We start from the raw sequence: 27,588 nt of genomic DNA, 5'->3' as shown, positions 1-27,588 counted from the left end.
AGGTGTATAACTCAAGTATCTTAGCTAACATTTCTCATATTCTATTGGAGTATTGATTCTAGATTAATCAATACTAGATTTCAGTCTTTTTAATTAAAAATTTTTAATTGTTAAAATATACATAAAATAAAAATTACCAGTTTAACCATTTTTAATGTAAAATTTAGTGGCATTAAGTACGTTCAACATTGTTGTACAACCATCGCCACCATCCATTTCCAGAACTTTTTCATCTTCCTGAACTGAAACTCTGTACCCATTAAACAGTAACTTCCATTCTCTTCTCCCTACAGTCCCTGACAACCACCATTCTACGTTTTGTCTCTGTGAATTTGTATCTCTACCCTATGTACCTCATATAAGTGGAATTATACCATATTTTCCCTTTTGTGTGTGGCTTATTTCCCTTAGCATAATGCCTTCAAGTTTCATCTGTGTTGTACCATGTCAGAAATTTCTTCCTATTTAAAACTGAGTAATATTCTACTGTACACAGCACATTTTCTTTATATGTTCATTTGTTGATGGACATTTGGGTTGTTTCCACCTTTTGGCCGTTGTGAATAATGCTGCTATGAACATTGGTGTACAAATAATCTGTTCGATTTCATTCTTTCAATTTTTTGGATATATACCAGAAGTGGATTTGCTGGATCCTATGGTAATTCTGTGTTTAATTTTTTGATGAACCATTGAGCTGTTTTCCAGTGGCTGCACCATTTTACATTCCTACCAGCAACACACAAAGGTTTGATTCAGTTTTTAAAAACACTGAATTTTCTTTGCATTGTCTAATTTAGGTATACTGAAGACCTAAGGATTATATTCAGTAGATGTTAAGGAATTCATTTACTCAACGCAAGTTCTATAAAAGATTGAATATTTTTTCTTTTGTAATTTTTTTCTTTATTCAGAGCTAATGAATGTTCATTAAAGAACATTTGACAAATGTAGGAAGTTTTTAGAAAATTTATAAAAATTACTTCGAGTTCATCACCTAGAAATGATCATTGTTAATATTTGGTATATTTATCTTTGATCTTTAGTGTGTATGTGTATATACATACACAGACACACACAATTTTGCTAGTTTTTGTATCTTTACTTACATGGATTTTTCATATAAAATCAGGATTGTATGTAGTGTTGTTTCTTGCTTTTTTTTACTTAGTATATTATGTAATAAACATTTTCCCATGTCATTATACAGTTGACCTTTGAACGACTCAGGGGTTAAGGGGTGACACACACCCCTCTCCCACATTCGAAAATCTATGTGTAAGTTTACAGCCAGCCCTCCATATCTGTGGTTCTGCATACATGGATTCAACCAACCATGTATTGTAGTGTTATAGTATGTATTATTTGAAGGAGATCTGCATATAAGTGGACCTGTGCAGTTCAAACCCATGTTGTTCAAGGGTCAACTTGAATCCATATAATTCTTTCATGGTTTTTAATGGCCCTGTAATTTAGCCATTTCTGTATTAAGACATTCAGTTGTTATTAACAATTCATACTATTAAGATATTTCTTTGATGTTTTAAAGAATGCTGGCATAAATATCTTTATTTGATATATTTGTGTCTGATAGTTGTCTTATATTTTGAAACTTTGAAAAAGATAAAATGAGGCATTTCCGTTTGACCCAATAATATAGTAGACTACTTTTATTTTATTGGGTTTGTTTGGGTGCAGGGTTTGATGGGAGGGACATCCCATTATGACAAAATACTAAAAGGAGAAAAATTGGTAAATAGTTTAGATAGGTATTCCTGGATTGTTACCGCTTGGTTTCTTCTTTTTGTACCTGTGTATGGAGGGGGGACAAGAAACTTAGTTTTAAGTAACTAATTTTAAGTAACTTGAGATCCTATAATAGGGAAATATTTAAAGTTTCTGATCTTTAGTGACTTTATAATATCATAAAACTTATAAAACTGTAAATATATAAATATAAAAATGTACAAATATAATTGTGGGAAGAATGGTAAAAGTTCACTCTTTTAACCTGATGCAAATGTTGGGGCTTAGATAGATGATGTACCTTGTGCAGTATTACACAGAAAAAAAGCCATGACTAGTACCCAGATCTCCTGACTATAACTAAGTGCTTTTTCTTCACAGTATGCCACCTTCGTAAGCTAATTAATGTCTAGATTGCTGAATTGAACCATGTTGTCAGACTCTCAGTGTGTCATATGTCAGCATCTGTGGTTGGACGGGTTAGAGATAATTCAGGCTGTCCAAACTGATGACTGAATCTAGCATATTGTTTTTATCACACCTTCATATGCATATAAAAGCTTCACAAGATTTTTTACTAAATTTTTGTCTGTAACAACCATATTACAGTAAACCTTTGAAAATTCTACAGACTTATTTAGATATTGTTCTAGAAGGCTGATAAAGAACATGCAGAAAATTGCGCATGTGTATGTGATACTTTAGTGCGGGTGTCACAAACAGAAATTTGCCAACAGTTCCTGGATCTTCTGCCTTTTCCCTAACGCTTAGACGTAACGTCAGCTCATACTTTGCCTATTAGTTCATTAGTCCTGCTGTACTTGTCACTTTGCCTCTGATGGGAAAAAATACAAGCTACTTAAGAGAATTCAATAAGTTGATGTTTTATTCTGTAATTATTTGTCAGAAGTTTGGAGATAAGCATTACTTAATCTAAATTATTTTAAATCATTCAAGCATGGTGTATGAGAATTGAATAAACACTGTTTGTGTCTCAATTCTAGGTTCTGCACTTTTAAAAGAAAAGAGGAGGCATCGATTACATAAGTTCTTATGTCTCAGAGTTGGAAAACCTATGAGGAAAACATTTGTATCTCAAGCAAGTGCAACGATGCAACAGTATGCACAGAGAGATAAGAAACATGAATATTGGTTTGCTGTGCCACAAGAAAGGTAAAACAACAACAGAATCTTCAAAACGTTATTGAGATTCCTTGAACTGAAATTATTTTGTATACTACATCCCACCAGTAGCAAAGTATTGAAATAGTTTATGATTAAAACCTGACATTAAATCTATTCAAAATCGTTTAGCTCCTCTTTTACACTCTTCAATTTACCCCATTTCTAATTTTAGTCCCTTTCATGGTTTGATGCAAAGAAGGTGAACATATACCTAGTTTTAGTAGTAAAGAAACTTACTTAAAATGTCTTAAATCAAGAAGGTTCATCGAAATACGAACTGGTACAGCCCCTACCTCAAGGCAGGTAATGATGTATAATTTCCTTCTTAAAAATTTCATCAAATGCTTACTGAATGCCTACTATAGAATACATAGCACTAAATTAGCTACTAAAAGGATGTGGTCCTCAAACTATTTTTTATACCCACTACACAGTAAAATTTTTCATCTTAAGTTTAAGCAATTCTAAAGGATGTCTGTCATCACTGCATTGTAAATATTGACATTTTAAGTTAAAACTTGCATTTATACTTTAAATATACTCAGTAGAATCTAAACATTGTTAACAGTTTGCCCTCTACCATTATCCATTTAAACACCACTTGAATGTGCTCTTTAACAGTTAAAATTTGCATCATTACTTTTTCTCTTTGAATTTGTATTTCAATTATACCTCCTCATAGAATCTTACTCTAAGGTACTATATTTTTATTCCCTTTTACATTTTTTGCAACAAATTACCTATACTTACACATTTATCTATATGTGTGAGTGTGTGTGTACTGGAATTACATTTATTTAAAAATTTTGTGATTATTGTCAAAAGAGTAAAGGGTCTAAGGCTTACCCTACCTTGCTAACAAGTTGGCCTGCCTCAGTTTAATGCATGCTGGCAGAAAACAGGGTCACAATAGCAGCAGTCACAGTACCAGCACTTGTATGAGTTCTTTGAGCTTCAGTCCCCACGGTTGGATGTGAAGAAAGCCAAGTGACAGCTACATGTGCCATGGGTTATGTTAAAGAAGAGGAACCATAAGTTTTGGGAACTTAAACCTTTTATAATATACAGTAAGCATGGTGACCCTTTGCTCCAGAGTAAGGTACTATTTCTGCCTTCTAAAACTATGCTATGCTTTGTTTCCTGTTCTAACATACTTGAAAAGGTAGTGCTGAACAAAGATACACAATGCCTCTGCTCACAATACATGTGGAAATCAAAGAGAAAATTGTCTATCAACAACTGCATTATTCCAAATGTTAATTAAACACAAGAAAATTTTATCATTAAAATTATTACTAATAAACAGCTCATCAAAGCAACATAAATTATAAATTGTCATAATTATTACATATAAAAAAGTAAAATATAGGAAATGCCTTAATAAAATATTTAGGGCTTTCCTCCAATTAGTTTATGTATCCATTGATGAATATTGTTCATTGAAATGATGAGATAGGATTCAGCCCCTCAGTTCTACCCCCTCCCTTTTTTCTTTTTATTATAAGTATTGAGAAGCTTTGTTCATAAAAAAGTCTATTAAAATTTTTATTATAATAATGTCAATTCTTTAAACATGTTTCTATTTATATTCCAAAATTACTTACGTTTCATCAAAATTATTTTCAGTGACCATTAGTGAACAACTTCATTAAAAACTCCTCCAGTTTTATGGAAATCAGTGAATTAGAAACCACCTGATATTCCAAAGGACTTGTTATCCAGTCTTTTAAAACTTTTCCGCATCTCAGTACCAACTTTGGGCAACGAGGAAGTTTTTACGGTTTATGGCATGTAAAATTCTGGATGACTGATGATAGTGCCTTAGTGAAAGCAGAGAACAGGCAATCTGTAAGATGTCTTGACCACACTGTTCTCAGGCAGCTTAGTATAAGATTAACATATGGAAGCAGAATATAAGATTACTTCCCTTAGGACTATCTTATGTGTCTGTGTACCTCTTGGAAAGTCTTTATATGTTGCTCTGAAGACTGTTGCTTTCAGGAATATAATAATAAAATTCTTCTCTCTCCCCCCTCACCTAAATATACAGTACAGTCTGTGCATTCAACAAACTGTGATTAGAATAATTTAAAAATATGGTATGATTTGCATAATTCATGAGTACATGAAAGGCAAAGAGCCAGATACTCAGATCTGCCAACGATACCAAGATGATTACAATGAAATATTCAACCCTATTATATCTTTAGTTAAAAATAATGTAAGGATTTGTTTTTCTCATTACTGTTGGTTTTATTTTAATTTTTGCATGGAATTTTCCATTTTAATGTTGTCCTTGCACCTTGGCTAATGTTCATTAAAAATTAGTTTTATTAGAATTTTGAACTGTATTGTATCTAAGTAATTTATGAAAAAACAATTGCTTGTTTTCATAGAGGCAAATTATCTGAAAGATGAACTTAATTCCTTTTTTTTTTTACATCTTTATTGGAGTATAATTGCTTTACAATGGTGTGTTAGTTTCTGCTTTATAACAAAATGAATCAGTTATACATATACATATGTTCCCATATCTCTTCCCTCTTGCGTCTCCCTCCCTCCCACCCTCCCTATCCCACCCCTCTAGGTGGTCACAAAGCACCAAGCTGATCTCCCTGTGCTATGCGGCTGCTTCCCACTAGCTATCTGTTTTACATTTGGTAGTGTATATACGTCCATGCCCCTCTCTCGCTTTGTCACAGCTTACCCTTCCCCCTCCCCATATCCTCAAGTCCATTCTCTAGTAGGTCTGTGTCTTTATTCCTGTCTTACCCCTAGGTTCTTCATGACATTTTTTTTCTTAAATTGCATATATATGTGTTAGCATACAGTATTTGTCTTTCTCTTTCTGACTTACTTCACTCTGTATGACAGACTCTAGATCCATCTACCTCATTACAAATAGCTCAATTTCGTTTCTTTTTATGGCTGAGTAATATTCCATTGTATATATGTGCCACATCTTCTTTATCCATTCATCCGATAATGGGCACTTAGGTTGTTTCCATCTCCGGGCTATTGTAAATAGAGCTGCAATGAACATTTTGGTACATGAACATTTGGTACATGATATCTCATTGTAGTTTTGGTTTGCATTTCTCTAATGATTAATGATGTTGAGCATTCTTTCATGTGTTTGTTGGCAGTCTGTATATCTTCTTTGGAGAAATGTCTATTTAGGTCTTCTGCCCATTTTTGGATTGGGTTGTTTGTTTTTTTGATATTGAGCTATACCTTTTTAAAGTGTTAGTTGCCACATAAGAAATGACATTATTAAAAAATTTTATTAACTTAGAAACAATTTCCAGAACAGTGGTTATTGATTAGTATGTGCTAGCGGAGAGTTTTATAATCACTTTTCAATTATCCATGCTAATTACAGCCAACAAAACATACATGTTTGAAAGGTGTTGCTGACCCTCAAATAATGTTTATCAGGGATTTAGGCTTTACTCTAGTAAACAAAATGGAAAAGGGGAACAAGAGAGTTAAAAGGTTGGATCATCCCTGAACCAATAATACACTGAATGTTCCTGGTATTTAAAAGTTAAACATATGTTTGTTGGCAGTCTGTATATCTTCTTTGGAGAAATGTCTGTTTAGGTCTTCTGCCCATTTTTGGATTGGGTTGTTGTTTTTTTGTTATTGAGCTTCATGAGCTGCTTGTAAATTTTGGAAATTAATCCTTTGTCAGTTGCTTCATTTGCAAATATTTTCTCCCATTCTGAGGGTTGTCTTTTGGTCTTGTTTATGGTTTCCTTTGCTGTGCAAAAGCTTTGAAGTTTCATTAGGTCCCATTTGTTTATTTTTGTTTTTATTTCCATTTCTCTAGGAGGTGGGTCAAAAAGGATCTTGCTGTGATTTATGTCATAGAGTGTTCTGCCTATGTTTTCCTCTAAGAGTTTGATAGTTTATGGCCAACAAACACATGAAAGAATGTTCAACATCATTAATCATTAGAGAAATGCAAATCAAAACTATAATGAGACATCATCTCACACCAGTCAGAATGGCCATCATCAAAATATCTAGAAACAATAAATGCTGGAGAGGGTGTGGAGAAAAGGGAACCCTCTTGCACTGCTGGTGGGAATGTGAATTGGTACAGCCACTATGGAGAACAGTATGGAGGTTCCTTAAAAAACTACCAATAGAACTACCATATGACCCAACAATCCCACTACGGGGCATATACCCTGAGAAAACCATAATTCAAAAAGAGTCATGTACCAAAATGTTCATTGCAGCTCTATATTTACAATAGCCCGGAGATGGAAACAACCTAACCTAAGTGCCCATTATCGGATGAATGGATAAAGAAGATGTGGCACATATATACAATGGAATGTTAGCCATAAAAAGAAACGAAATAGAGCTATTTGTAATGAGGTGGATAAACCTAGAGTCTGTCATACACAGTGAAGTAAGTCAGAAAGAGAAAGACAAGTACCGTATGCTAACACATATATATGGAATTTAAGAAAAAAAAATGTCATGAAGAACCTAGGGATAAGACAGGAATAAAGACACAGACCTACTAGAGAATGGACTTGAGGATATGGGGAGGGGGAAAGGTGAGCTGTGACAAAGCGAGAGAGAGGCATGGACATATATACACTACCAAACGTAAGGTAGATAGCTAGTGGGAAGCAGCCGCATAGCACAGGGAGATCAGCTCCGTGACTGCCTGGAGGGGTGGGATAGGGAGGGTGGGAGGGAGGGAGACGCAAGAGGGAAGAGATATGGGAACATATGTATATGTATAACTGATTCATTTTGTTATAAAGCAGAAACTAACACACCATTGTAAAGCAATTATACCCCAATAAAGATGTTAAAAAAAAGAAAAAAACTCTAGACCACAAAAAAAATAATAAAAATAAAAGTTAAACATACTAAATTTCTATTAACTTGGAGAAAATCTGTATAATGTCCAGGTTTTAAAATTGGTAATTAGTTAGTTGTTTACTTATATTTTATATAATTAGATCATTGTATAAATGAGGTCAAAATGGTGGGTTCAGTTTTCCTTTCCATTACTAAGTTTCTTTAAAGAAAAGAAACATTACTTTGGACAGCATCTGAGCATGTCAGAACCACGCTAGAGAAAATCCTAATGTAGTTTTCTCAGAGCTTGACAGAACACAGCCAAAAAATTTTAAGTTAATGTCTTCCTGGTAGTGGGCTTTGTTTTATTTTTAAATAAAGCATGGTATATATTTTGTATATTTTAAGTCTTCAAGTTTTGTGAAAATATTTAACAAATATAGTTTTTAAACTCTAGCTAACAGCACAGAATACTAGGTCTATTATTAATAATTGCTTGTTCTAACAGGACAGACCACTTGTATGCCTTCTTCATTCAGTGGAGTCCAGAAATATATGCAGAAGATACTGGTGAATATACCAGAGAACCTGGATTTATAGTAGTAAAAAAGATTGAAGAATCGGAAACAAGTGAGGATTCTACTAATGAAGCAGCAGCTAGAGAATGGGAGGTAAGGGGAAAAATGTGAAGATTTCATTTATCTTTTTGTTTTGTGTGAATTTATAGTTTTATAGTAGTTACAGGCAAAGTGCAAGTGATCTTTGTACAAAAGAGTAATTTTTTAAAGGTTCACTGTCCATGTATATACATGTTTATTGAATAAATCTGATTAGTAACTTTGGTTTATTCCTATTTGTCATTTTCCTTTTCCTTTAAAATACTAGAGAAGCAACCTATAGCAATAAAATGCCTTTTATTGAGTGAACTTTAGAATAATATTAACTGCTGTTATACTAATTTTCATAAAATACTTATTTCAGATCTGATTTGTTTTGTTTTGTTTTGTTTCTGATTTGTTTTAATGTTATCTCCTGCATGGAGGCAGTACAGCAGTTATTTAACTCATTCATGCAAATTAGCACTCCTTTCTAATAAGCTCATAAAGCATTATCTTGACATCAGTTTAGCAGTAGTGCTAGGGAAATAAGCTGATGCTAATTTTACTAAGTAATGAAAGTTTTATGTGCTCAAATTTACTGAGCTTGTCTAAATGATCAGATTAACACTAATCAACTTTTTATAACCCCTCTTAGATCCATCTTTTAATATTACATATTATGTTTTTACATGCTTTGTCTTGTGGGATTGATAGGGTGGGTGACAGTATCCAGTTTCTCTCTTGTTATGGTTGCCTGGATTAATCTCTTTGTGCGTTAGAAAATACAAAGCAGATGCTAAAATGTGATAATAAACTGAATCAAATTTTGTTATCCATGTGGTGTTAATGTTTGCAGTTGTTTATGTGATGAATGTATTGTGTATGTACTTAACATGTATAATGATTGAAGGTATACATGGCATGTCTTTTGTTCAAAATGCAAACCTGATTTTGTATGTGCCTAAGTCCATTCTGTGGTATATACAGCATCAGTTTCTACTGGGACTACAACATAATGGAGGAAAAGAGTTTAACATATTTTGAGCATTTATTTTGAGTTATTTTAATATTTAAACCAACATTATTAATCTTCTTACCAGCTTTATTCACAATAGGCACAAACTGGAAACAACCTGAATACCTAACAGCAGGAGATTGGATAAATAAATTTCAGAATTTTATATAATTCCAAATAATATAGCAATAAAAAGGTTCTATTGGTAACAACAACATGGATGAGTCTCAAAGATAATAGTTTAATAAAAGAAGCCAAGCCAGACATAAAAAACTATATACTGTATAATTCCATTTACATAAAATTCATAAGGGCAAAACTAGTCAAAAGTCCACCAGACTACCTGTTTCTGGGAGTTTGGCTTGGCAAAGGGCAGGAGGGAACTTTATATAGAGTACTGGAGATGGTCTGTATTTTATTCTTGGTGATGAAATGGGTGTTCACATGCACAAAATAATCCCTATGTATTTAAAATTAGCTTTAGGATACTTTTAAAATAGCCCAGGTGATCAAAGGTAGTAACAATAGAAGGTAGAGTGGAAGGGGATAAAATAAAGTTTTTTAAAAATGTATTACCTAGCTAATAAGACAGGATTTAGTGATAATTAGGTAATGGTGAAGTTTCTAACTTGGGTGGCAAGGTGGATGGCAATATTTTCAATCAAGTAAGGGAGTTGAGAGTTTTCTCTCCTTTGGGATTGGAATACTTAACTTTGGAAATAATAGACTTTTATTATTAGTTTTTTGAGTATTGACATTTTGATTCAAAGGAACTGCCTCAGTTCTTGTGGAAGACTCTTCAGGTTATGATTTCTAAAGAAAAAAAAGGTCCCCTCACTTGTTTTCAACTAGAATTGATTCAAATAAAAAGAAGATGGATGATAAAAAATTTAATTTTAAAAACTTTTTTTGCTGCCTTGTCTAGAAACATTTTGTTGCGCTATCTAATATAGTAGCCACTGTTGACATGTGGCTATCGAGTACTTGAAACGTGGCTAATGCAACTAAGGAATTGAAGTTTTAATTCTATTTACTTTTAAATAATTTAAATGTAAAAACCGATACTTGATTTGGTATTGGATGACGTTTAAATATGTTTGAAACAACTTGGATATATGAATCTATTCTTTCAACTATAAATTTCATGAAATCTAAATATGATCTAAGTAAGTTCAGGTATTTCCTATGAAATTTGGTGTCTGCATTGAGATGTAGTTAAAATATACTAATTCCTATAGATACAATAGCCCCTAGCCACTTGTAGCTGTAGAGCACTTGAAATGTGGCTAGTCCAAATAGAGATAATCTGTAAATACAAAATATATACTGGATTTTAAAGATTTAGAATTGAAAGAAAAAAATGTGATTAATTTTTATATTGATTATGTTGAAATGATAATATTTTGGATATATTGGGTGAAGTAAATATATTAAAATTGATTTAACTTTTTTTTTCCTTTTTTCATGTGTCCACTAGAAAATTTGTACTTGCATATGTCTTGCATTGTATTTCTCTTGTATAGTGTTGGTCTAGTGCCTGATAGCTACTAAGTACCTAAAAAGTTGTTGTTGCTTTTTTTTTTTCCATCAGAAGTCTGTTGTTTACCTCAGGCCTCACTCTTGGTGTTGTACATTCTATGGGTTTCAAGAAATGTAAAACGACATAAAAAGTATTTTAATTGTTAAAAGGATGTTTTTTAAAAAAGGAATTTGACTAGAGACATATATAAAATAAGAGTAATTCAAAATTTCTACCTACGGCCGGAGAAGAGGTGACTTAGAATTTAGGATGAATTTATTTCATGCTAACATGAAATTTATACATTGAGGAAACTTCTGCATATGATAAACTCACCTCCTCTACTACTTCTCTTCTGTTTCCTTCCTGTCCCCCTACCTCTGTAAGTGGCATGAAGACAGGGTTTTATGGGTTTCATACACTATCTGCAGAGCTAAGAACAGTACAGGCATATAATTCATCCTCGATAAATACTTACAGCATTAATGAATAAATTTGGACATAGATTAAAATAAATAATGAAACTTGTACTTATTAAAAATTGATCTGTATCCTAAAATAAGTTCTTATGTCACTTGTAGTAAATATTTTGTCATAAAGCCATAGACTCTGGAAGTTGGAATTAACTGACAGTTCAGCCTCTCTCATTTCACATTTTACACTATTCTTGGTTCTGCTGTAATATATTTAGTGATAAGAAACTTACTACCTCAAAGGGCAGTACTTTTCAGTTTAGGACAGTTCTGTTAGAAAGTTCTTTCTCCTAGTGAGTTTAAAGAAACATACCTTTGTAAGTTTAATACATTTGTCTTTGTTCTTCCTTCCAGTGCACATTAGTAACAACATATTTTTTCTATATACTATGATACTATGAAAATTTATTATCAATTATTAATATTTAAATATAATTAAATATTATTATTTATTATTATTATCTTCCTTTTTAATCCTCTACCAGGATTATTCTCCCTGGTACTTCTGTTTGACTTTAGTAACTCTTCTTTGATCTTACACTATCCTCATCATTACCCTAAAAGGATTCATTAACTGTGGCACCCCAAATTACTAAAATGTGCACCTTTTGTAGCAAGAAAAATTCTACAATACTTGAAACAATTTCAGATCCCAAATGTGCAAATTGAAAGTCAGTTCTGAAGATAATTAGAAAAGGTTGGAATTCAAGAATTAGAAATGATGAGAAAAGGAAAAAAAGGAGAGCAGTATTAGAGATTTGTACAGTGAATTCCAGAGAGAAGTGAGAGCAGCAGAAACCTACCTTTACTAGCAAAGAGAAAAGATAGCTAAATTTTAAGATTGTCAGGAGTAAGAACCCCTTAAGATACATTAGAACTAAGATTCCTGAATATTGGGAGAAAGAATCTAGAAATACTATACATGTAACTCAAGATGTGTAACAGATTGATGTTATTTAATATGTACTCTTTATTGTTCTAGTTTAGTCATTAGTCAATATAAATATAGTTAGCATAAAACATCAGGTTACCTCAACATTGTTTCTTTTTTTAACCATACTGTCTTGAGTTTCTTAATTATGAATTCTTCTACTGTTGGTAGTTTAATAACCCTATCTTGCGACTGAAAAGGAACAATTGTAGAGTCTTCTGGTTTCTGCCAGTATTCAGTGCAAGAAGTCAGTAGAGCATGTTTACTGAGGATAATATTTTATGTGGGCCTTCGCAGTTTTGTGAGAAATATTACTTGCTTTTTTGATGGGGAGTGTTTTTATGGATATTCACTGAAAAGGAAAATACACTAATAGCATTTCAGCAGTGTCAGGTAAAGGTGGGAAAAGATGCCTATTTTGACCCCTACTGTTTGCTGATGATTGTGCTTTGATTTGATTAATACATAAATACAGAGATTAATAGTATAGTGAATTTGCATGTGCCACTCAGCTTTCTCAACTTATTTTATCTGTAATCCTTCCTTTTCCCCAGTTCACATTTCTTCCAATGTGATAAAAATGTTTAAAATACACGTAATATGAATGTATTTTTACTGTTTGCTGTTTGAATTGGCATCCAACTAAGGTTTAGATGTTCCGATTAGTTAAAACGTCTCTTAATTCTCTGTAGATGTAGGTTCTCCCTCCATTTGTTTGCCTTGCTTTGCTTTTTTACCTTGTAATTTTAGCTTTTAAGAAATCATATTTTTCCTGTAGAATGTCCCATAGTCTGGATTTTGCTGATCACATCCCCACAGCCTTACTGACATGTTCTTCTGCCTTGAATTTCCTATAAATCAATATTTAGATCTATTGCATCCCACTTAATCATAGACTGTTATCTTTATTTTACAGATAATTTCTCTAAGCTTGTTTCTTAAGCTTAATTTTAGCTAAAATCCTCAAAGTGGTTAATCTGTAATTCAGAGACTATACTCTTTTACCACACCAAGTTCTCAACCTAGGCAGAACCTTTGAATCATCTGGGGGAGCTTTCAAAAATCTTAATACTCAGGGTCACCTCAGAGCAATTAAATCAGAAGCCCTGGGGTGGGACCTACTTATCAGTGTTCTTTTAAAGCTCCTCAGGTGATTACATTGTACAGTAGAGGTGGAATAACTACTGTACTACCCCAAGCCACCACTTTGGGTGTTGTGTTAAACATATATAATGCTAAGACAAAAGATACTTTCAGACTATATTGGTCATAATATACTTTAATTTTCAGGTGTCTGTCATGCAAGTTACAATGTATAAAACATTTTCAAAATATTCCCCTTATTTTGGTGTTGCATCTGCACACCAAAAACATAAATTTGCTTCACTGTGGAGAAACTTTCTTTAATCATTTTATGCTTTGATTTTTAAAAAGAGTTCTTATCAATAGTAGCAATCCTGACATAGTTACTTCAGGCATAGCTCCCTTACATACCAAAGGACTCCTATCACCTTATGTACTCAGAGGCACTACAAGGAAAGGGAAATCGAGAAATATACCAGGCCTTCCATACTTTTTTTTTCATTGGTCTATGCCTGTTGAACTTATCTATCAAATGCGCTTTAAAGTTTGATGTACTTGACAAGTACCCAAGTGTCCAGTGGTATAGTCGAAAGCAGTGCCTACCACAGTAAGCCTGAAATAACTTTGAAGCCTGTTTTATTTTTAAGGTTCATGTGAATTTTGCATTTATCGTCTTAATTTATCTGATGTACCTAAAAAACTTTTAAAATTCTTATCACGAAATAAAAATGATGCTACAGTAATACAGATCAGTTTTATCCTATCACCAGGTACCATGGCACATAACTACACCCCTCAGGCTTTATTACCCTCGACCCCAAATACCAACTTCAATAGGCACTCTACTAGAATCCTCTGAAAGTTTTAGGTTTCAGCTTGTCACATGTGTTGAGTGTACCAGTCTTGCTGCTTGATGACATGCCTCAAAAGTAGAACTTTTGAAGTTAAAATTGCTTGTTGTACCACTTCCTTTGGGTTGACATTCCACTCCTTTTGGGATAAGAGCTGGCAGAAAAAGTTTTCAATTTTTTTTCATCTCTAAAGTTAATTTTATACCACTTGTAGTGCAGTATCTCTCATACTCCAGACCTACTAATTAAAATATCCAGTGGTCAAAACAACTAAGAAATTGACTTTATTAAATTAGCTTTAATTGATTTATTTAAAAGTTTACCTCCCAGGCTTATGTTTGTTGGTTAAATTTTAAAATACAAGTTTAGTAAGATTTTATCCCCAGGTTTATCCTTGTTGATTAAATTTTAAAATATGGATTTACTAAAATTACATGCCCATAGTAAATTATATAATGTATTAGTGCTTTTCATTTTTAAAAGCAATGATTGTTATTAGAAGATTACTCTGGTTTACTTCTTACTTCTTACACTTGCCAAAGTATTGTTAAAAATATGTTCCATTCAGTGTTTGGTTTCTGATATGACTTGTTCATTTTTAGGTGCTTGACATGACTCACATTTTCTCAAATAATCAAAGCTTTCATTTAAGTGAAAGTGTAAGTGTAAATATATTGGCTGCTTATTAAATAAACCTGTACAAAGGTTTTGTAGTTACTCCAAGTATTTTAGAATCTGCTTTCTGGCGTAGATAATTTTGTAACTCATTTATAGGATCTTCCCATTTTGACATTAATTTTTAATGTTCTCCATTTTAATTATATAAATTTAATATATTTAACCTAATCTTAGCAATTTAGGCTATAAAATTTATCATATTATATCCTTATTGATTTGGCTTTCCACTAGGATGTGGTAATCATCATGTGGAATCAGTTCTGTTTTCTTAGTTGTCACTAATTAATTAGAGTTATTGCTGTGGTTGTTTATTAGGTTTCTCAGAGAAGACTAACAGTTTGGTATGGCTGCAACTTCTAAGAAGCACCAGTATCAGGAGGCTTCAATTGTTTGATTAATGTTTTACTTCTTAAGCTGCCAGACAATGAGTATTCTGGTGTTCATTTTCTTAAACACATGGGTTGTTTTTTTTGTTTCGTTTTGTTTTTTGAATTAAAGCACAAGTAATGGCAAAATTAAAATTGAGTCAATATATAAAACAAAATTCCTGATCTCTTAGTCTAGCCTGAAAAATCCATACAGAATTGATTTTGTTCAAAATGAAAGTAGTCTCTATCTCTAAGTCACTAAGTAGAGGTCACATTTCTCAGGTAAAAGCAATTAAAGAAGAATATACTTTTTTTTACATTGATCTAATCACATAGGATTACAAATCATAATGCCAAAGAAATTTAGTAAATATGAAAAATTCATAAATCAAAAGCATTAAAAACAATTAGAATTTATGAGTTAATACAAATTGTCTTATATAATATTTCTATATTGAGTATTTTTTAAACCTCTTTATTGAGGTATGATTGATATACAAAAAGCTGTGCATATTTAATATATACAACTTGATGAGTTTGGAGACAAGTGTATATCCATGCAACCATCACCACAATCTATGCCGTAAACATTCGTCTCCAGAAGTTTCTTCTCACCTCTTTATAGTTATTATTTTGTAATAAGAACACTTAACATAAGATTTACCTTCTTAGCAAATTTTCAAGTATATAGTACAGTATTATTATAGGCACTGTGCTGTAGAGTAGGTCTCTAGTTCTAGGCTATTATGTTTTTTCATATTAGCATTTAGCACCCAGGAGTCATTATGGTCTGTTTTGACTATTACTGATGTTAACTACCTCAGGAAAGTATTGAACCAATGCTTTGCTTTCCCTATTAATAATCTATCTCAGTTACTAGCCAAAAGCTATAGACTATAAAATTTCTATTAAAGCACAAAATGTCTAATTGATATTGTGAGAAGGGATGAATGAATGACAGACTATTTTATGATTTTAAAAATTAAAATATTACTTTAAATATTGAGTAGGTAGATAATGTATTATTGCTTCTAGTAGACCACTCCCAACTTAGAGGATATCAGATATAAGGTAATTCAGTAATTTCAGCCCTGATAAAGAAAGTAAAGGAAAAAAATTAAGTTGAATATGTGAATTATGAGAACAGATTATGTTCAACCTTAAGCTGGTTATGTTTTTAAAAGTGCTTCATTTTATAGCCTGTCATTTTACATTTTTAATGCTAAATTGACATCTGCTTCAAGCCCTGGGGTGTCTAGACAAATTTAAATGACCTAGCGTTATGTTTTCTGAGTATTATGAAAAAAGAAAGGGCAAGAAGGAGATTTACTGAGCTCATTTTATGTCTGCTAGGTAGATATTGTATTTATTAAATGGAAGCATTTGGCTTCAAGAAACAGAAAATCACACTTAAAATAGCTTAGACCAGTTGATTTTTCTTTTTCAATTGAGGTATAAATAACATATAACATATTAGTTTCAGGTGTACAGCATTATGATTTGATATTTATATATACTGTGAAATGGTCACCACAGTAAGTCTAGTTAATCTTTTTTGTGATAAAGACTTTTAAGATCTATTTATTCTCTTAGCAACTTTCAAATATATAATGCAGTATTATTAATTATATTCACCATGCTATATATTATATCCTCATGACTTACTTTATAATTGGAGGTTTGTACCTTTGAGCTCCCCTTCACTTATTTTGCCCTCCCCAATGCCACCCCCCACCCCCCTGGCAACCACCAATCTGTTTCCTTTATCTATGAGCTTCATTTTTTGTTGTTGTTTTATATAAATGAGGTCATATGATATTTGTCTTTCTCTGTCTGACTTATTTCACTTAGCTAATGAACCCAGGGTCCATCCATGTTGTCTCAGATGGCAAGATTTCAGTCTTTTCCTGTTTTTGTTTTTGTTTTTGCCTACGTAGTATTCCACTGTGTATCTATACCACATTTTCTTCATCCATTCATCCATTGATGGACACTTAAGTTGTTCCCATATCTTGGCTATTGTAAATAATGCTGCAGTGAACATGGCAGTGCATGTATCTTTTAAAATTTATGTTTTCATTCTTCAGATAAATACCCAGGAGTGGAATTGCTAGATCATATGGTAGTTCTATTTTTAATTTTGGGGGGAACCTCAAAAAATATACTGTTTTCCATGGTAGCTACACCTATTTACAATCCCACCAATAGTGCATAAGGGTTTCCCTTTTCTCCTTTTTCTCGCCAATGCTTGTTATATCTTGTCTTTTTGATAATAGCCATTCTGACCGGTGTGAAGTGATATCTCATTGTAGTTTAGTTGTTTTTCAAAGTGTGGTCCCTAGACCACAACCAGCAGCAATAGTATCTCTGAATTTGTTTAAAAAGTACAGGGAATTCCCTGATGGTCCAGTGGTTGGGACTCTCTGCTCAGGGCCCAGGTTCGATCCCTGCTCAGGGAACTAAAATACCACAAGCCGCAGCGCAGCCAAAAAAAAAAAAATTAAAAAATACACATTCTCAGGCACCATTGCAGTCGGCTTATCAGAAACTGGTTTTGGAACCCAGTATTCTGTTTTAACAAATGTTCCAAGTGATTCTGGTGTAGGTTAAATTTGAGACCCACTGGTTTAGATCTTTAAGAACCCATCCTGTCTAGGCATGGAGCCAGCCTTCTCAGAAACACATGGCTGAAAAGATACCTTAGCAAAATCAAAACTGTATTAGGAAGAAGGTGTGGAGATGTATGCTGAGTAAGACAACCAATGAAATAGGCTATCCTTTGCATGGTGCATGTGTGTATATTTTTAAAAATCTCATTTAAACCACATTTTGGTATGCATATATTTTTAATTCTAGAAAATTCGGCTGGAAGTAATGATAGGTTTTCAAAAGAGCACCCCACTACCACCAAATTATCTAATGCTGTTGGTGTGTGCAGAGGGAGTGCAGGGATGGGGGTTGGCGACCACAGTTCACTATGTATATAATTGAACTAAAGCTGGTGTGGAGATGGGTATAGTGTGCCTACAAGGGACTGTGGGAGAGAGATCTTAGGGTAAGTGTGGTGGAGCTGGTGGGGGAGTTAGGGGGGGTGACTGGTATGAGTGGCACGGCAGGGTGGATATTCATCAGGGGGTGTGCTGTGTCTTGTGCATGCACATGCTGGAATGTGCAGGAAGGAGTTGGGGGGGGTGTGGGTATGGTGCAGCGTTGTGTATACTAGAAAGGTAGCTGTGTGTGTGTGAAGGGTGGCATTGTGTGCACAGCTTTGTGTGTACACACAACAAGGTAAAGGGGGAGGAGCAGTCTTAGCTTAAAATGGAAGAAATATTCAGTGTATCATATGGCATTGATATTCTAGTTAAAATTGAGGTAATCTAGGTGATTATAGTTTATAGTCATAATAATATTTAATCTTAAAAATTCACTTATATTCAGGATACCCCTGGTTAGTGAAGTATACATAGGCATAGTAAATATAAGTACTTTTTCAAGAAACTAGATGTTAGAAAATGCAGTTTAAAAATGGACTGTGTTAACACTAAAAGGAATTTTCAGATCACACTGAATATCTGTATAGGCTTTATTTGTAGTAGATTGGCTTCATTTTTACATAGTCATTCTAAAAGTTTGAGGATTGAAGGGTCCTCAAAGGATGTTTTACTGCTTAAAAAATACATGTAAGATGAAATTTTATAGGACTCTTAGATGTAAATAAGGAACAGAATTTTATGACTGTATGAGCAAATAGTAAAATGTTAATTGAAATCATTTGTGTACTTTGGGAGGGACTCTGGAAACTGTACTGATTACTTTTTTGTGACTGGGTTATTTTTAGTATATTTCTTAGTGTACTGGTATTTGGAAATACATGCTCTGTATCTTTAAGCTTTTGAATCCTTTCTCTGCACATTTGGGTACAGTGCAACCAAACTTAAACATGGGAAATCCTCTCTTCCCTCCCCAGCTTTACAGTCTCCACTCAGGACTATCTTTGCAATGGATACTACTTAGTGATTAGCTCTCTGTCTTGTCAATCAAATCTTTGTCTCCAGCAAACTGTTTTGTCACTGTAGTAGGGCTCTTGTGCTAGAAATGTATTTTTGACAGAGGAAGAATGCTTTCTAAAACAGTTCTTAGGAGATTTGATGTAACTTAATTTGCCCTGGAAAGGAAATGTCTCGTCTCTGGTATGGGAAAAAGGGGAGAAGGCATCAACCAATTAATCAAAAATATACTCTGGTAAATCTTAGTCGATGATTTCAGTTTCTATATTTATTAGTCTTTGTATGGTGACATTCTGAAAAATTGTATAATTTAAAAGTTTAAGTATAGAGAATATTTATAGAATACAAAATTGTATGATTATAAAAGCATACCTTAATTTAAGCTATTTCTGCTAATCATAAATATCTTCAAAAAGGAAATGAATAAGGGACTGTAATTTTGGTTTGTGGAAGTGTTTTGGTTTTCGTGTTCTACATCAACAGGAAGTTATCAAACCTTTATTACTGCCTTAATTTTTAATTTAACTTTGTAGGAAAATATTTGGAATTTTTGTTTTGCTTAAAAATAAATTTAGTAGAACTATCTTAGTGAATTAACTTTAATTTTTATTGACTGGATCCCAGACTAAATACATTTATAATTTTGTGTTTTAAGACTATTATTTTAGCAATCCAAGAAAAGTCTTTCTCAAGCTATCCAAAAAGTTTCAAGCATTGTTGCCTAATACAGAATGATAATGATACTCTATGATGATAAATGATACTCTAATTAAGAAATATCTAACTCAACCTTACTAATTTTAAGAATCCTAGATATTTTTCAGTATAAGTATGTATGCATTATTTGTTAGAAAATGTATTGCCAGTTGTTTTTTCTTTGGTAATTTAAGATTATATCTTGCCTTATGAATATTAATTTTATTTTTACTGAGATTATAGATGATTTAAATGAGACTAGACATATACTTAGAACCGGGAGTGACTTTGGAAGATGCCCCCAAAGCAGCTTGCCACCCTTAAATGTTAAACATGTAAAAATATGAAAATGATTTCCATTGGTGGTGGTGTAATTTGGCTGGAGAGTACTTTTTTATGTCTTTTTATTTTTAAGTTGAATGATTTCAAGTTTTTGTTTATGAAACATCAGCACAGAGTGGTTTAGGCATCTGAAATGATTGGATTTGTTAAAATTCTGATCAGGTTATCAGATTAGCCAATTAACATAGCTTTTTTTTTTTTTAAACCAAGAACAGTGATGCTATGCATGTATTTTTTTGATTTGCAGTTTGAATTAACATTTATCATTAGTTTGCTAATACTGTAATATAGTTTAATTTATTACAAATACAGGCAAAATGTGGATATTTTGAACTGTATAGTTCAAAATATATATATATATTTATATATATATATATAGACCAACTTTATATATATATAGAGAGAGAGAGAGAGAGAGAGACCAACTTTATAGGTCATTATAATGTACATCACACACTTACAGTCACCAATTCCTTTTTAACCTCATAGGAAGCTGTTATGTTATTTTTTCAGATATGAGAGTGTGCTTCTCACTGGTCCTCAGCTCTGCGCATAGAGTTTATATATGTTGTTTCACTTAACCTTCACAATAACCTTGCAAAGTCAGTAGTATTACTTCCCATTTTAAAGGTGAAAATTCATATCGAGTGTTTTACTGAACTAAGTTGTCATGGAGCACAGAGACAGCTAGACCCTAGCATATTCATTACCTCGCCAGGATGTCTTTGAGAGTTTTATAAAATGGTACAATACATTATGATGTGTCTTGGTGTGTAGACAAGCGCAAGTCCCAGTTTTCTAGCTGTTTTCCTTGCTTTGGAGTAGAAATCCTAGAAGCTGTAGGGTAGGAGAAAGGCTTAAGGAAATACAAATTAAAATGATAGCAGTTCTTTTACTTGTTTTGTAGATTGAAATTTCCTCTAAGATTCTGCCAGAGAGGGAGCTCTTCCACTTTAAAACTGAAAATAAAAAATAATTTTTCTAGGAGTATAACAAATATTTTAGAACAAATAAAATTTCTCATTTTTGGACTTTGTATTTTGTAACTTCTTACAGTTCTTCATAACTTTACTCAACTGATTAGTAGAATGGTATTACTTAAGTAATAAATAGTCTTATAGCTAGTATTGATATGGCCATATATTTATGTAAACTAGGACAGTTTTCTAAATGCTCAGTAACTGTGTGTTAACCAGAGATAGATTATTTGCATTTTGTAAATGAATTAAAGTCTCAAAGATAATAGGACTAATAGTTAGAATATGCTCCAAAATATATGGAATAAAGTTAAACCTTTGCCAGTTAGCTTGGGTGAGAACCATGTTGATGAAACATGCTTAACTTTATCTTTTCCTTATACGTTTTTTATTGAGGTATAGTTGATTTACAGTATTATATTATTTTCCGGTGTACAACATAGTGATTCAAAATTTTTGTAGATTATAATCCATTGATAATTATTATAAAATACCGGCTATGTTCCCTGTGCTGTACAATATATACTTGTAGCCTATTTATTTTATACATAGTAGTTTCTGCATCCTAAACCTCTACCCCTGTATCACCTCTTTCCACTGATAACCATTAGTTTGTTCTCTATATCTGTGAGTCTGTTTCTTTTTTATTATATTCACTAGTTTATTTTTTAGATTCCACCTATAAGTGATAACATACAGTATTTGTTTGTCTCTAACTTATTTCACTAAGCATAATACCCTCTAGGTTCATCCATGTTGTTGCAAATGGCAAAATTTGGTTTTGTTTTTTATGTTTTTTTGGGTTTTGTTTTTTTATTTTTTAATAAAAATTTTGTTTTTACTACTACTGAGTAGTAGTCTGTTGTATATGTATATACACCACATTTTTAGGCATTCATCTGTTGATGGACACTTAGGTAACTTCCATATCTTGGTTAAATTGTAAATAATTGTAAATAATGCTGTTAGGAAAATTGGAGTGTATATATCTTTTCTAAGTGTTTTTGTTTTCTTTGGGTATATACCCAGGAATAGAATTGCAGTTCTCTTTTTAGTTCTCTGAGGAACCTCCATTTTGTTTTCCACAATGGCTGCACCAATTTATATTCCCACCAAAAGTGTGCCAGGGTTCCCTTTTCTCCACATCCTTGCCAGCATTTGTTAATTTGTGTTCTTTTTGACGATACCCATTTTGACAGGTGTGAGGTGATATCTCATTGTGGTTTTGACTTGCATTTCCCTGATGATTAGCAATGTTGAGCATCTTCTCATGTGCCTGTTGGCCATCTCTAGGTCTTCTGTGGAAAAATGTCTATTCTGGACTTCTGTCCATATTTTAATTGGGTTTTTTGATACTGAGCTATATGAGCTGTTCATGTATCTTGGGTATTAACCACTTATCAGTCATATTATTTGCAAGTGTTTTCTCCCATTCAGTAGGCTGTCTTCGTTTTGTCAATGGTTTCCTCCGCTGTGTCAAAGCTTTAAATTTAGTTAGGTCCTGTGTGTTTATTTTTGCTTTTGTTTCCTTTGCCTGAGGAGATGGATCCAAAAAAATAATTCTAAGATTCATGTCAAATAGTGTTCTGCCTAGTAGTTTTCTTCTAGTAATTTTATGGTTTCTGGTCTTACATTTAGTTCTTTAATCCATTTTGAGTTTATTTTTGTATATGGTGTGAGAAAATGTTCTAATTTCATTCTTTTACATGCAGATATCTAGTTTTCCCAGTACCATTTATTGAAGAGACTGTCTATTCCCCACTGTACATTCTTGCCTTCTTAGTCATAGATAAATTGACCATATGTGGGTTAATATTTGTGTTCTCTGTTCTGTTCCATTGATCTATGTGTCTGTTTTTGTGCCACTACCATACTGTATTGATTACTATAGCTTTTTAGTATAATCTGAAGTCAGGGAGTGTGACACCGCCAACTTTGTTCTTCTTTCTCAAGATTTTGGCTATTTGGGGTCTTTGGTGTTTCCATACAAATTTTTAAAATATTTGTTCTAGTTCTCTGAAAAATGCCATTGGAATTTTGATAGGAATTGCATTGAATCTGTAGATTGCCTTGGGTAGTATAGTCATTTTAACAATATTAATTCTTTCAATCCATGAACACAGTGTATCTTTCCATCTGTTTGTGTCATCTTCAATTTCTTTCATCAGTGCACTACAGTTTTTCAAGTATAGGATCATTACCTCCTTAGGTAAGGTTATTCCTAAGTATTTTATTATTTTTGATGTGATGGTAAATGAGATTGTTTCCTTAATTTCTCTTTCTGTTAGCTTGTTGTTGGTGTATAGAAATGAAATAGATTGCTGTATATTAATTTAGTATCCTGCAACTTTACCAAATTCCTTGATGATCTATAGTAGTCTTTTGGTGGCATCTTAAGGATTTTCTATGTATAGTATCATACCATCTGCAAATAGTGACAGTTTTACTTCTTCCTTTCCAATGTGTATCTCTTTGTTTTTCCCCTTGTTTAATTGCTATAGTTAAGATTTCCAGTACTGTGTTCAATAAAAGTGGCAAGATTGGGCATCCTTGTCTTATTCCTTATCTTAGAGGAAGTGCTTTCAGCTTTTCACCATTGAGTATAATATTAGCTGTGAGCTTCTCATACATGGCCTTTATTATGTTGAGGTATGTTCCCTCTATACCCACTGTCTGGAATGTTTTTATCATAAATGGATGTTGAATTTTGTCAAAAGCTTTTTCTGCATCTATCAAAATGGTCATATGGTTTTTATTCTTCAATTTGTTAATGTGGTATATCACACTGATTGATTTACAGATATTGAGCCATCCTTTCATCCCTGGGATAAATCCCACTTACTCATGGTGTATGATCCTTTTAATGTTTTGTTGGGTTCGGTTTTCTAATATTTTGTTGAGGATTTTTGTACCTATGTTTATCATTGATATTGGCCTGTAATTTTTTTTGTGTGTGATATCTTTGGTTTCAGTATCAGGGTAATGCTGGCCTCATAGAATGAATTCAGAAGTGTTCTTTTCTCTGCAGTGTTTTGGAATACTTTGAGAAGGATGGGTGTTAACTCTTTGCTAAATGTTTGGTACAATTCACCTATTAAGCCGTCTGGTCCTAGACTTTTGTTTGATGGGAACTTTTATTACTAACTCAGTTTCATTACTGGTATTTGGTCTGTTCACATTTTCTCTTTCTTCCCGGTTTATGCTTGGGAGATTGTACATTTGTAGGAATTTGTCCATTTCTTCTAGGTTGTCCATTTTATTGTCATATAGCTGTCCACAGTAATCTGTTATGATTTCTCTTCCTTTTTCATTTCTGATTTTATTGAATTGGGACTTCTCTCTTTTTTCCTTGATGAGTCAGGCTAAAGGTTCATCAGTTTTGTTTATCTTTTCAAAGAACCATCTCTTAGTTTCACTAATCTTTTCTATTTTTTTTTTTTAGTCTCCATTTCATTTATTTCTGCTTCTATCTTTATGATTTCTTTCCTTCTACTAACTTTGTGTTTTGTTTATTCTTTTTCTAGTTCTTTTAGGTGTAAGGTTAGGTTGTTTATTGGAGATTTTTCTTGTTTCCTGAGGTAAGCTTGTATCGCTATATACTTCCCTCTTTTAACTGCTTTTGCATCCTTTTGATTTTGGATCATTGTGTTTCATATTCATCTGTCTCCAGGTATTTTTTGATTTCTTCAGTGATCCATTGTTTGTTTAGTAGGATATTGTTTAGCCTCCATATATTTGTATTTTTTTGCAGCTTTTTTCCTTGTAGTCAATTTCTAGTCTCATATCACTCTGGTCAGATTAGATGCGTGATATGATTTCAATTTTCTTAAATTTACTGAGGCTTGTTTTGTGGCCTAGCATGTGATGTATCTTGGAAAATGTTTCATTTGCACTTGAAAAGAATGTATACTCTGCTGCTTTTGGATGCAGTATTCCATATATATCTATTAACTTCATCTGGTCTAATGTGTCATTTAAGGCCAGTGTTTCCTTATTGATACTGTCGGGATGATGTAAGTGGGGTGTTAATGGCCTCTGCTATTATTGTGTTACTGTCAGTTTCTTTCTTTATTTCTGTTAATATTTTCTGTGTTAGGTGGTCCTATGTTGGGTGCACATATATTTACAGTTGCTATATCTTCTTCCTGGATTGATCCCTTTATCATTATGTAAGGCCCTTCTTTGTGTCTTGTAACAGCCTTGTTTTAAAGTATTTTGTCTGATAGAAGTAGTGCTACCCTGACTTTCTTTTGATTTCCTTTTGCATGGCATATGTTTTTCTATCTCCTCATTTTCAGTCTGTGTGTGTCTGACTTCTTAAGACAGCATATATACAGGTCTTGTTTTTGTATGCATTCAACCACTCCATGACTTTCGATTGGAGCATTTAGTCCATTTACATTTAAAGTAATTATTGATCTGTATGTACTTATTGCCATTTTGTTAATTGTTTTTGCAGTTCTTTTTTGTTCCTTTCTTTTGTTCTCTTCCCTTGTGATTTGATAACTATCTTTAGTGTTACATGCAGATGCCCTTCTCATTTTTGTGTGTGTATCTGTTATAGATTTTTGGTTTGTGGTTACCATGAGGTTTTTATACACACACACACACACACACACACAGCGAGCAAGCCATCTATATATGTATGTGATTATTTTAAATTGCTGTTCTCTTAATTTCAAATGCATTTCAACAACCCTGCATTTTTACTCTTCTCTCTTCACGTTTACTGTTTTTGACATATTTAACACTTTTTTCTTTTGAGTATCCCTTAAGTGTTTATCATGGATGTAGATGGTTTTACTACTTTTGTTTTTTAACCTTCCTACTAGCTTTTATGCAGTTGATTTACTACCTATTTGCCTTTACCAATGAGCTTTTTTGTTTAGTAATTTTCATGTTTCCAGTTGTGGCCTTTTCTTTTTCACTTAGAGAAGCCCGTTTAACATTTCTTGTAAAGCTGATTTGGTGAACACTTTTACGTTTTGTTTGTCTGTAAAACTTCTAATGTCTCCATCAAATCTGATTGAGAGCCTTGCCAGGTAAAGTATTCTCAGTTGTAGGTTTTTCCCTTTCATCATTTAAAATATATTGTGCTACTTCCTTCTATCCTGCAGTGTTTCTACTAAAAATTCAGCTTATAGTCTTATGGGAGTTCCTTGTATATAAGTTGTTGCTTTTACCTTGCTGCCTTTAATATTCTCTTTATTTAAAATTTTTGCCATTTTAATTACAGTATGTCTTGCTGTGGTCCTCTTTGGGTTGATCATGTTTGGAACTCTGTGTGTCCTAGACCTGGATGTCTGTTTCCTTTCCTAGGTTAGGGAAGTCTTCAGTGATTATGTCTTCAGGTATTTTCTCTGCCCCTTTCTCTCTTCTTCTGTGACTCCTAGAATGCGAACGTTAGCACACTTGATGTTGTCCTAGAGGTCCCTTAGTGTCCTCATTTCTTTTTATCCTTTCTCTTTTTTTCTGTTCCACTTCTGTGATTTCCACTACTCTGTCTTCCAGCTCGCTTTTCCATTCCTCTGTATCATTTAGTCGAATGTCGATTCCTTCTAGTGTATTTTTCATTTTACTTTCTGGATTCTTCACCTCTGTTTGGTTGTTCTTTTATATTTTCTAACTCTTTGTTAAACACTTAAGATTTCTCACTCTGTTAATCTGTTTTTCTCCTGAGTTCTTTGATCATATCATGATCATTCCCTTGGTCCCAGGTCTAGTGCCTGTGTACTGGTTGGTGGGCCCTCTGGTAGGCTGGGCAATGTACAGGGGAGGCTGTGGGCTCAGGGGTTCTTAAGGCAGCCTGTCTGCTGTTGGGTGGCACTGTGTCCCCGCTCAGTTAGTTGCTTGGCCTGAGGCACCTGGTACTGGTGCCTGTAGGTTGGTGGGCAGGGCTGGGTTCAGGTGCTAATAAGGTAATGGGAAGATTCCAGATGGTACTTGCCAGCATTAATGTCCCCATGGTAGAACAAGCTCCCAAAGATGGCTTCTGCCAGTGTATGTGTCCCCAAGGTAAGCTCCTTTTGCCTCCTGCCTCTCCAGGAGACTCTCCAAGATCAACAGGCAGGTCTAACTGAGGCTCCTTTCAAATTACTGCTTCTGTCCCCAGTCCCAGAGTGTGTACGCCCTCTTAAGAGTGAAGTCTCTATTTCCTACAACCCTCTGGGTCTTCCAAAAGGAAGCCCCACTTGCCTTCAAAGTCAAATATTCTGGGGGCTTGTCTTTCCAGCACAGGACCCTTGGGTTTGGGAGCCTGATGTGGGGCTGAGACTCCTTGGGGAGAACTTC

The 27,588-nt window shown here is 33.4% G+C and overlaps 1 protein-coding gene across 8 annotated transcripts in view; it reads left to right on the top strand.

Moving 5' to 3' along the window:
• The window catches only part of OXR1 (oxidation resistance 1), a 455,696-nt gene that overhangs the window by 403,012 nt on the left and 25,096 nt on the right, over nucleotides 1-27,588 (top strand). For 6 of the 8 annotated variants that reach the window (XM_082674597.1, XM_082674595.1, XM_082674598.1 and 3 more), the window contains 2 exons: nucleotides 2,751-2,919; nucleotides 8,267-8,429. In XM_082674597.1, coding sequence (XP_082530723.1) covers nucleotides 2,751-2,919; nucleotides 8,267-8,429 — 332 coding nt within the window. Of the gene's footprint in view, nucleotides 1-2,750; nucleotides 2,920-8,266; nucleotides 8,430-19,332; nucleotides 19,518-27,588 lie in introns of those variants that run through there. The other 2 variants (XM_082674602.1, XM_082674601.1) reach the window with 1 other exon arrangement.

The sequence above is a fragment of the Grampus griseus genome (genome assembly GCF_964374135.1).
Source record: "Grampus griseus genome assembly, chromosome: 17".
NCBI lineage: Eukaryota > Metazoa > Chordata > Mammalia > Artiodactyla > Delphinidae > Grampus > Grampus griseus.
Note: the sequence above shows the minus strand (reverse complement) of the source record. Positions and strands in the feature narration are given on the sequence as shown.